This window comes from Salvelinus alpinus, chromosome 10 (assembly GCF_045679555.1).
Source record: "Salvelinus alpinus chromosome 10, SLU_Salpinus.1, whole genome shotgun sequence".
Classification (NCBI taxonomy): domain Eukaryota; kingdom Metazoa; phylum Chordata; class Actinopteri; order Salmoniformes; family Salmonidae; genus Salvelinus; species Salvelinus alpinus.
The window spans coordinates 27,582,323-27,594,689 of NC_092095.1; the positions used below are offsets into that span (position 1 = coordinate 27,582,323).

A 12,367-nucleotide genomic window follows, 5' to 3' on the forward strand; every position below is an offset into this window, starting at 1 on the left:
GAGAGAGAGAGAGAGAGAGAGAGAGAGAGAGAATCTAGAATTCTTGGGGGGAATCCATCCATGCTTTGAAGTTGATACAGTAGGCCTCATATGATGCAACATATAAATGGGCATCACATACCTAAAAAAAGAAAAAAAAATACAATAACAGTGAGACTACAATGCAGGCTTAGGTTAAATGTTGCCTCAAAAATCCAAAAATATCAGAGCCTTAACAATGATGAGAAACAAGCACTCCAATATAATAATAGTGCACTAATTACTAAAGTATAGTAACATGGACTGATATCAGTCATTTTGATGAATCATTATCAAACTCCCTTTGAGGGGATTGATACAATCATTCTGAATAGAATCAAATTAAAGAGATTCCAGCTGGAAACAAATACACACATTTCCCTCAACGATGCCAATAACACATATTGTATCATACCACTTTCACTGCTTTGTTTTATGTAAAGCCAACCTAACAGTGGGGTATATCCACATATAGAATGTGTTAACATGCGTTACACAACCACATGATATAACCTGTCACCATAGGTCAACATGAGGGTGTTGAGGCACCACAGAGCAGTAACGCTTAACACTCCTGGTAGCTGGCACGCATGGGTGATTGATACCTCTCCCCCTCAAATAGATATCCGGTCTGCTCCATGATTGACACATTGATTGAAATGACTTATTTCACTCACTGAAAATGGTTTCTCTCTTCTCCCACCTGAGAGCAAGGAATCCCAAGATTATTTATCCAAAGTAGACATTGACCTTGAATTTCAAACAGCTAAGAAAACCCAAACTGTGTACAGATACCGTATTGGTTTCTGTGTACACTGTAAAAATAAATGTTGGTTCAACGTACAATTTAAAGGCAACCAGCTACAATATGTTTGTGAGATTGCAAAGAAAAAAAGTTGTTTAGTCACACACAATCAAAAGTTTGTGTGGGGAACATTTTGTTGCGCAAACTCACAATCCTATCACAGCTGCATGCTTTACAATTGTACAGTATTTTGAATCAACATACAGTACCAGTCAACCGTTTGGACACACCTACTCATTCAAGAGTTTTTCTTTATTTTTTACAATTTTCTACATTGTAGATTAGTAGTGAAGACATAAAAACTATGAAATAACACATATGGAATCACGTAGTAACCAAACAAGTGTTAAACAAATCAAAATATATTTGACAGCTTTGCACACTCTTGGCATTCTCTCAACCAGCTTCACCTGGAATGCTTGTCCAACAGTTGAAGGAGTTCCCACATATGCTGAGCACTGGTTAGCTGCTTTTCCTTCACTCTGTGGTCCAACTCATCCCAAACCATGTGACGTAGCACTCCATCACTCTCCTTCTTGGTCAAATAGCTCTTAGACAGCCTGGAAGTGTGTTTGGTCATAGTCCTGTTGAAAAACAAATGAGTCCGACTAAGCGCAAACCAGATGGGATGGGGTATTGCTGAAGAATGCTGTGGTAGCAATGCTTGTGAAGTGTGCCTTGAATTCTAAATAAATCACTGACAGTCCCACCAGCAAAGCCCCCCACACCATCACACCTCCTCCTCCATGCTTCACAGTGGGAACCACACTTGCAGAGAACATTCGTTCACCTACTCTGCGTCTCACAAAGACACGGCGGTTGGAACCAAAAATCAAAAATTTGGACTCATCAGACCAAAGGACAGATTACACCGGTCTAATGTCCATTGCTCGTGTTTCTTGGCCCAAGCAAGTCTTTTATTCTTATTGGTGTCCTTTAGTAGTTGTTTCTTTGCAGCAATTCGTCCATGAAGGCCTGATTCATGCAGTCTCCTCTGAACAGTTGATGTTGAGATGTCTCGTTTAACTTGAACTCTGTGAAGCATTTATTTGGGCTGCAATTTCTGAGGCTGGTAACTCTAATGAACTTATCCTCTGCAGCAGAGGTAACTCTGGGTCTTCCTTTCCTGTGGCGGTCCTCATGAGAGCCAGTTTTATATTTAACTTTAACAAGGCACACCTGTTAATTTAAATGTATTCCAGGTGACTACCTCATGAAGCTGGTTGAGAGAATGCCAAGAGTGTGCAAAGCTGTCATCAAGGTAAAGGGTGGCTAATTTGAAGAATCTCAAATATAACATATATTTTGATTTGTTTAACACTTTTTTGGTTACTACATGATTCCATATGTTTTATTTCATAGTTTTGATGTCTTCACTATTATTCTACATTGTAGAAAATAGTTCAAATAAAGAAAAACCCTGGAATGAGTAGGTGTGTCCAAACTTTTGACTGGTACTGTATATATTTTTTATTTTTACAGTGTAGGTCTGTGGAGCGAAGAAAAACACAACAGCTTTCCAAGACTGATACAAATTTACAGATACTTTTCACTTTCTGCTTTTTCTGCTGAATGATTGCTTTGCCTTTTTCTCTGTCAGACTTAAAATTTGTGTCAAAAAACGAGGAGGCGTACCCTTGAAATTAGTGATGCACCAATATGACATTTTTGGCCGATACCAAAATCCAATATTTTCCTTGTCCAAAAAAACCCGATACCGATAACCGATACTTCAAATTTAAGCAGCCTTTTAACCATTCTAGTACAGTTAAATAGTTAGCACACACACATGGATGCAGCGGTCTAAGGCACTGCATCTCAGTGCAAGAGGCATCACTACAGTCCCTGGTTCGAATCCAGGCTGCTTCACATCTGGCCGTGATTGGGAGTCCGATAGGGGGGCCCAGCGTCGTCCAGGTTTCGCCGGGGTAGGCCGTCATTGTAAACAAGAATTTGTTCTTAACTGACTTGCCTAGTTAAGTAAAGGTTACACACACACCACACTGACAAAAAATCTATTTTTGGGGCATTTATGCATTCCCCATTACCAGTAAAACATCAATCAAAACCTATTTATTTCACTTACTTGCTGTTTCGTTGTTCATTTGTTCAGTCGTTTCATTCTCAACCAGGATTTATATGGAACGCCGTTTGGGTCTTTGCGTGTCCAAAAATATATTATTTAACACTATTTGACGTGTCAAATAACACTATTTGACGTGTCAATTAAGCTTGTTGACCAATCAGGACCTGAATGTGACTGCACGTCACATAATAATTTAACGCATTCATACATTTTTTACGTAGTTATTACACATTGATTACACTATCACTCGTATTTCATGTCACAACGATCTATCGATATGTATGCTATGATGCTGGTAAAGTTGTCTCGCACACCTACAGTGCTGGTCATAAAAGAAAGCTAGCTAGCTCATGGATGCAAACAATGTTCTTCCCCAAAAACATAGCAAAACGACATCTGTTTCAGTAGCTATAGTTAGCTAGCTATCATCATCTAAAATAACCCAAATTTATAAGACAGTTCTTATTTGATTAATGGTGGTCGGACCCATCTATGTGAAGCTAGCCACAATAAGAATTAGCCACAACAGTGGACTTTGCGGTTGCCTTCAAAATAAAAGTATGGCATAATTCTACTATTTGTATTCATTTGCATCACTGTCAATGACATACTTTAATTTTTAAGGCAAACCGCAAATTCCACTATTGTAACTAATCCTTTGTGGCTAGATTCACAGCACATAACCCGGTCCGGTCGAGCTTCACTAGCCAGTTAAAGCTAGCTGGCTGCTTATAACTTTAGTTTTGGGCAACAGGGTTAAGTAGCTGGCCAGCTATTTATTTTCATGAACTGAAGTTCAATTTCAATAGGTGAACAACAAGTGGCTACCTAGCTAATACTTACTCACAATGATTCCTAAATCATTGCTAAGAATAATGAAAATGACTGCAGTTTCTACTGGTCATTGTTTTCATGCTGGTTGTGTTGGCGCTAGCTAGGTACTAAGCTAAAGCTAGCTATCCCAGAAGTTGCGGTCGAACAAATGCCAACGCGGTATTGAAAAGACATTGTTCGTGGCTGATGTTTGCATGCTTGCAGACTTTTTTGTACAGCTTTGACAGTGCACTGTATCTTTTTTGACACGCAAAGACCCAAACGGCGTTCTGTAATATGTATGAAGCTAATAGCAGTGACGCTATTACTGTGTAACTCCGGCCGGGCAACATCTGAAAAGTAGCGCACTTAGTAGTGTGCATCGGTGCTCGACCAGTTGGCGAAAGCCAACATCACCCATGACAGAGAATGGTTGATTGTCAAAGACAATGAATTCCATTATCTTGGCTTTAATGGATTTTGCCTTCGAGTTGTCTCGCTGAAATGTTCTTACTCTTTCAAATGACTGCTCGACTTGTTGACTGCTCGATCCACATAGCAGACATTGTGGGCTAAGTTAAGAATTCTGTGTTGCCCGTGTAGTGCAATATTTTACGTGGCGTCATTGCATCATGTACCTACGTTATATAGGTATGCACGTCAGCTTTGACATCGGTTTTGCACATCGGCGTTAAACTAGACATCCAATATGTTCATCGATATATCGTGCATCCCAACTTGAAATGCTTAATATCAAAAGTGGCGGGATGTCTTCTTGGTCGTAGAAGTGGACATTTTTATAATCTGTCAGTAAATAAACCTTCGCTGGGAGTCCTAATTAGGGGCTTAATTCGAAACTGTTGTTGCTCACTCATCTCCAAATTGTTAAGAAAGAAGCTCATAACGGCTAACTGCTGTTTCGTCCAGGTGGTTTCTGAATCCATTTACCATCAGAGACTGGTTGGCAGCGTGGTTACAGGTGCATAGCAGCACAGTACAGTCTGGTGTGAGTCAGTCAAAGTGCAGGGACTTTGGCGTGTCAGAGGGGATGTGGGTTGAGCTATGACCTGTGTAACCTTCCAGTCCAAGCCCAGCTAAGTGTCTATACTCTTGGACGTTTCCCATTCATCACAAAGGATACAATGATCCAGACGATAATGGCTGTTATTTTCAGCTTTTGCCTTGTGCCCTGTCCATTTAGAGTTATGGCTGTACAGGTGTGACTCATAAACAATAACAAGGCACAGACAATTCTCTTTTTCATTCAACAAAGTCTATCATGTCAGGAAATGGCCTTTTGCTCAGACAATCGAGGGCACAACTGATACGAGGATTATTGGCACATACGAGTACATATCCCGGTGTGATCAGTGCCATAACTGTTCTGCACGACCATACATTACTGTGATATCCCCAAAACCACTATCCAGTGGAAGCCATAAGCAATTAAAGACGGAATCAATGCCCTGAATCAAAACAGTGTGACAGCTCCATTATCCCAGAATATAGGAGCCTCTCTCTCTCTCTCCCTTGCTCCCCTATCTGCCTCTCTCTCTTTCTCTCTCCCTCCCTCCCTCCCTCCCTCCCCACCTCCCTCCCTCTGGGTTCATTTGAAGCTGATAGGGCGGTGAGACTGAGAGAGAGAGAGTAGAGAGAGAGAGAGAGAGATCTGGGAGTGTTGCAGAGGGAGGCTAGCACAGTGCCATGGTCAATGTCATCCTACACATCAAGGGGATTTGCCACGTTTAATCTAATCAGCCACTTTTATGTGCGGACACTCATCTATTTGACACTCGCACCAGACGTCCATGAGATTCATCCGCGAAAGCTCCACAATGGGCTCTTAATTTATCCTATTACAGTAGGGGAGCAATCAGGTTGATAACACCGGACCACAGTGGGTCACACCTTGAAGTGGAGATGCCACTACACTACAGTCTCTTAATAGGGAGACATGCTGGGCCCATATTCATGAAGCATCTCAAAGTAGAAGTGCTGATCTAGAATCAGGTCCGCCCCCTGTCCATGTAATCAGACTCATTGTGATCTAAAAGGCCAAACTGATCCTAGATCAGCACTCTGAGGGGCCCTTACCCCTACTTAACTCTTCACTCCAGCCTCAGATCAAACCTTATTAACGTTATTTTAGATCTCCTAGACAGGCTCATGATGAATACCTTCCCCAATAATGTAATTAGAATAATGGGCTAATCCATTATGATTTTCCACGCGGCATGAAGTAACAAATACATTTAGGTAATGTGCCAACAACACTTTCCTCAAGTGGATATGAGGAAACAGTTGTAATATAGTGCACAGTGTGTAATTTACATAATTCAATTCCAAATCATTCTTAGAAGTGCTCCAAAAGACTTTAAATATATTACACCAGAAATATTTGTATGTCCTAACTTAGTTTGGTGTGTGTTTAATGCATAAGTTATTAGGTATAATGTATGGTTAACAATGTTAAGGTCTATGCACACATATCATGACATCAGAACAATAATAAGAAATAGTTTCATAGACCAGCAGTTGAAAATGTGTAAACTATTTGTCAAGCGTTTTCCCTTGCGGATAGAACATATGCAAATGTATTTGTCCTATTGAAGGAGACTTCTGATTGACATCTCAAATCCATATGAAAGTATTAAATAACATACAGTACATCATATCAGAAGAATCTTCAAGTATGATACATGCTTTAATATTGACCTATGCAGTGGACAAAAACACATCTCCTCGCTTCTCAACAATCAACAGCACCTTAGGAAATATATGAGCGGATTCTCATTGTGATGCTGTCGCACTGCAGTTCTGGATCCTATATAACATTCACACCTCCATCTCTGCCTTCTCCCTGTAATCCTTCCCTGGAACTGAGCATCCTGGGCCTCCAATCATCCAAGTCCATGTTTAATTTCCTGTCCCTCCGCGATACATATAAGCCCTTTCCTCCCTGTGCTTTCTATGACTGCAGACAATCTGGATCTGGGTAGAAATATCGCTTGAGTGTCGCTGCTGTTTCTAACGGTCATAGGGGTCACAAGCAGAATGCCACATACTGCAGGGTTTCTGTCTTTGTCAGAGAAAACATATCTGGAACTCTAAAGAAAGAGGTTTTTGTGTTGTCCTTGAACTATGTTTGTTCTAGTGATGTTTGCCATGTTGGGACACTTGTCATGCCAGCTCCAACTATTCATACCTTGACTCAACAACATCAGTCGGTCACCTATGAGTGCACACACGCAAACACACATGCAAACACAGCATGCACACACATGAATAAACCTTCAGCCGATCTTTCACCTTTCTTTCGTCTCCCGTTGACTTGGTGCACGAGATCAAATGCTAGTCATTCTCTAATTGTGAGTCCAGCCACTATGCCCGATGTCTTCAAAGAAAACTGGTTCTGTTCTGATCCAGTAAATTGAATTGGAGGAAGCTGCTGGCAGTGCATGCCAGACAAAGCCTCTTCTCAAGCTTATGTTTAGTCAGATGTACCTCATGCATGGAGAATTGTCTTTCTCCTTTCTGACCAAATATGGTCATAAAGCCAGGAGACATCCCACTCTGTGCTGCTCTGCAAGCCTGTTAGTCATATTCCTTCCTACAATTCACTTCTGTTTGGTGTCTTTTGACAAATAAATAGATAAATAAATGGACACTGGTCAGAGTCATGCAACCATTGGATATTGCACTCAATAACCCTATCCACTGATATCACCACTGTAACGATCTTTGTTGGAAGGATGGTCGAACCAAGATGCAGCGTGGGGTAGGTTGATCATTTTTATTTATGATAACCGGCACAAAACAAGAAAGAGTAACAAATGAAACGTACAGCTTTGTAGGGCTAAAAAGCTACAATACAAAATCAAGATCCCACACACAACAGGTGGCAAAAAGGCTGCCTAAATATGATCCCCAATCAGAGACAACAATATACAGCTGCCTCTGATTGGGAACCATACCAGGCCAACATAGAAATACACAAACTAGAGTACCCACCCTAGTCACACCCTGACCTAACCAAAATAGAGAATAAAAAGACTCTCTAAGGTCAGGGCGTGACAACCACTGAGTTCCTGCAGGGAATTCTCTGAAGGATGTTGAAGACAAGATTGCTGTTACATCCTCTAACTTGCCCAGTGGCTCCGATCCATCTCCTGCGTGAATTTCCCCTCCAGGTGGTCTAACTAATCTGACCTAACACATGGCAGTTTTACACTGGAGACATCCTCACACTCTTTGACTGTGTCACACTAGTTAGTTACTGTGGCCACCTCAGTGGCCCCCAAGGCTGCCTAGTGAAAGCTGAAAATGTGTGATGTTGACAAAAAGCACTGAGAGACAATTATTATAGTACAAGATTTGCAGCACAGTATTTGAAAGGGATGTCCCTTCGTTAGTGCTGGTCCTTGTCATAATGATTTATAACAAGTTTTTGTTCTTAAAGCTTGCAGAGTAAGGAGATTACTCCGGAGATTCTCCATGCCGTATTTGTGTTTCAGGTAGCTAGTATCATCAAAGGATTGAAGTGAAGAACTACATACACACAACAAAAATGAGAAAACTTGTAAAGCAAAACGGCGACCTGTATTATTAAACATATTTAACAAAGGAATTAGTCAAAATTATTCAATTAAAATCATCAATTAACTAGCCCAGAAGAACCTTGTGTTGGTTCAGCTGCTGTCAGTGACAATGGACTCGATACCGCAGATGGGATGCATACAGATGGCTCTGTTCAAATTACTACTAACTTTCTTACACCCATTGGGACCACACTAGCCATGAGGATAAGTATCTAATAGAACTCGGTGCTGATAGCCATTTGGTAATGTATGCCTCTGTTTTTATTCATCTTCTAGAAGCCATTTTGCTATGATGACCTGCAATGGCCTCCCATCATTGTCTGATTGGTCCAATAATTATAATACTCAGCCTGACCCTTCAAATTGCATGTGGCGTTTGTTATTTCCCAGGAGCCTTTGCATCCTTATTGTCTCACGTGTTCTGTATGTTTTTTTCTCACCCATCTCTTTATCACCCTTCCCTTCAAATTAATTGACTCCAACTAAAGTCACTCATGGTCCAATAATTGAGTCATTCCAAATGAGAAATCCGTAATGTTATTGACACACTGTAATAAGGGTGAAGTAGCAGGGAAAAAGACAAATAGATGGTAAGCAGGACCTAATCTACTGTACTACCTGTTCCCCGCCACCCACATCTTGATCATGTGATCCCGAAAACCTTCCATCTATTAAAGTGGTGTGTCTGTCTCTTAATGAGACTGGGGTCGATGGGAGCCTCTGCATTGTATTGACTCTGAATGTTATTATCTTGGCCAGACAGGGTACAAGGCTCTCGGGGCAGTAGTAGCGAGGGCCAGTGAAGGAGATAGTAGCCTAAGGTCCAGAGGCTTGAGTACAGCTATGGATTTTATGCTTCCTTCTGAAACAGGAAATATGTGCTCTCATTAAACATTGCAATGGTCTAAACTCATTCTCTCAGTATCATGCCATTCCAGAATTATTCATAGTACAATTCTTGGAATACAAAGACCTGCTATACCTTGATCCAAGCCTGACGTTCTGTACTACTGTGACTTTCACACTTCAACTTTCAGACTCATATTTTATTGAGACAGGTTAGAAGTAGACACAGGGATTAAACCCTGGTCTCCAGTAGGGAGGCATATGTGGTTGCAGCGGGTGTGTTACCACAAGATCACAGGCTTTGGACCACACTTCCTCTTTAACAGAGAAGAAAAGAGAGACGTATCTTATCTCGTTGAGAGAGGCTGTGGCACACAATGTCAATCAATGGTTTTAGGCTTTTCAACAACCTAGGAAGACACACCTGTTACCTTGAAGGGAAATCCCATTTTCGTTTGCTTATAGCTACCCCTAATCCCACACCAAATAGAATTACCGGCGAACAGGATTGTAAAGATTTACTCCATAAATTGATTTGATAGCAAACAGTGGACCTGTGGATTAACCGGATAGCGATAGATCCAGACTTGAGGAGATGAATCCCCTCTTCAACATCAGAGTAGCGGGATAGACCACCATCTTAGCCCAGTCAAACAAGGAAAAGCAGAGAGCTCAGAGCACCATCAACCACTGCACATGATAGTATCATTGGGACTATAGCTCACAGAGCTAGAGAACGGACATTGTGATGCCACTTTGATATACTCAATGTGCCCACCCATGAAGTGTGTTTCAATTGTTATGTTTTTGTCCTAAACTGGACGCTGTAGTCTATATGTGCATGTCTGTTTGACTTCAAATCATATTCCACATTCATTCATTTTCTCAGCTCTACTGTTTTCTATGGCATCTTTTATAGTTCTCCTTTATGCCTCCTTAGCATGTTTTTTGTTGAAACTCATTCCTTGCAAGAGATAACCACTGCTTGTCATTTCAAACAGATGCCATGAAAAGAATTGGATAATATGAGCTACAAAGCCGTGGTGTGCGTCGATAGCTCCTTCAGCCAACATCTAAGAGTGATGAACCAAATGGATCAAAGCCTTGGCAATGCGGGCATGATGGGTGACAACAAAGGAGCAGTAATAACTGTTTTAAAGCCATGTGGATATCCAAGAACAGGCTCTCTCTATGCATTGTGGTTTCACTGCGAGGAAGATGAGCATTTATCAAAGGAAACATTCCCCTGTTTGATGTCAGTGATGACAAACTGCCAAACTCCCCTAAAATGTACCAGACATCTGAATAGAGGGAGCATAATAAGAAGCAGATACAAAGTAACTGATCATTATTCACAAGGAGAAGCTGTCATAGGTAGCTATCCAATGTAGCAATACATTACAAATGCCAGTCGAGTAGGGTCTCAGAAAGTACACTGTTCAGGCTTACTGTATATAATGAGTCAATTTGCAAGAATGTGTCACTGAAGCTTTATGCTGACTCTGAGGGTCCTGCAATCATAAATGACCATAAATGCACTTAACTGTGGTCGTATGGCCTTATACTCCAGATTACATTTCCAAGTCACTTAAATTAGCCCTGGGTTCCTGGGAAACGTACATGTTGACTTAATGTTAAATACACTTGGTAAAGACAGGCTGAGATGATACAGACCAGTATTATTTTACCACGGCATGTTATGGCAATCTGTTGTCAAAGGTTATTACAGTAAGTCTTACAGGATAATATAGGGATTTAAAAAGTGGATAAAAACACCAAATCAGTTCCAAGTCAAATACAGGTAGACAGAATCACAGATAATACATTTCATGTAGGCTATGGGAACTATGCTATTCTTGGTAATGATAAGCCAATCATGCTAGAATTCACGGAGTTGTCTGTGCCTAATGGGCTTCGGCGAAACTGCGCAACTATGCAGGCATGTGATTGCAATGTGAAGGGGCATGGCGTCATATTGTAAAGAAAGTCCTCAACATTTAAACAGGTATTTGAAGCAAGTGAAATCCATACGTACTTCTTCGTCATCATCCTCCTCCTCGCTGTTGCTCGGTTCTTCTGGCGCTCTAATGAACCACCACTGAATCTCCAAGTAAACTGATGCGGTTCCACTCTGGAAGGCGCACGCCATTTCAATGTTTTGACCTTCTTTAACTGTTAGATTGGAGGGGATATCCGTAAACTGTCCTGAAAGAGAGGGAAACCGTCAGTATAATTACTGTGCGTCCATGGTCGTAGGGCTATTGAAATGGAGGCCTTTCTCTCCGCAACTATAGCCTATTTCTAACAAACTTATGATATGAAAACGTAAAAAATTGTGATAGTGTACGGCATACATGTGTCTTATTCTTTCAACAAATGGCAGTAGAATTAAATTGTAGGTAATCGTAATAGTGAACGAAATCCTCGGGAAATGGCGGGGCTCCACTATGCGTCTAAAATGTCACTGCGATGGGTATCACATCATTATATAATAAAGGGATGCCTCCTAACATATAAAATACCCTTCTCAAACATTGACATATGAAAAAAATAAGTGATTAAACATGATCAGATATTTGCCAGATTCACTCTCCAATAACTATAATTCAAATTCATGCGCACAGTGTAATGAAAATAAGACCAGTAACGTTATAGTATATAGCCTATAGTGCATATATGTTGAATACATATTGAAGTGTTGACAAATGTTACACTGGTTTAATCGATGAAAACACTCTGAACATCACAATAACTCTCACTGTAGCCTACAGTTTTCCCCTGCAAGACTCACTGCGCTTAAAAAGTATTTGCAAGGGACACAGACTATCTTTACAGAGACAGTGGCAGACGTGCAAATGTATCATATTTCGTTTGATGAGATCCAAAGGTAGACAGAAACCACTGAGGGACAGATCAAGAATCTCACTGGTATGTCAACAGAGTAACTGTCAATGGAGCTCTGCTTTCCAACCCTGTTTCTGAATATCCGTTACTTTAAATGCATGTCGCGCTCTGTGACTCTACAAAGTTATACAAAGACATTAACTACAATAAATACTAAATCATACCTAGATGCCATTTTATAAGCAATCAACAGTTGCGTTTTGTTCATTTAGGCAACGTTAAGTAAATGCTAGGTAAGCAAATTTTTCTGCATTTATTTTATAGCCAAGCATAATGAATGTTGCATTCGTTACGTGT

The 12,367-nt window shown here is 40.7% G+C and overlaps 1 protein-coding gene across 1 annotated transcript in view; it reads right to left on the reverse strand.

The window, feature by feature from the left end:
• Nucleotides 1-12,367, reverse strand: part of LOC139531828 (V-set and transmembrane domain-containing protein 2A-like) — a 30,619-nt gene that overhangs the window by 17,381 nt on the left and 871 nt on the right. The window contains exon 2 of the mRNA XM_071328702.1: nucleotides 11,202-11,371. Coding sequence (XP_071184803.1) covers nucleotides 11,202-11,371 — 170 coding nt within the window. The remainder of the gene's footprint in view (nucleotides 1-11,201; nucleotides 11,372-12,367) is intronic.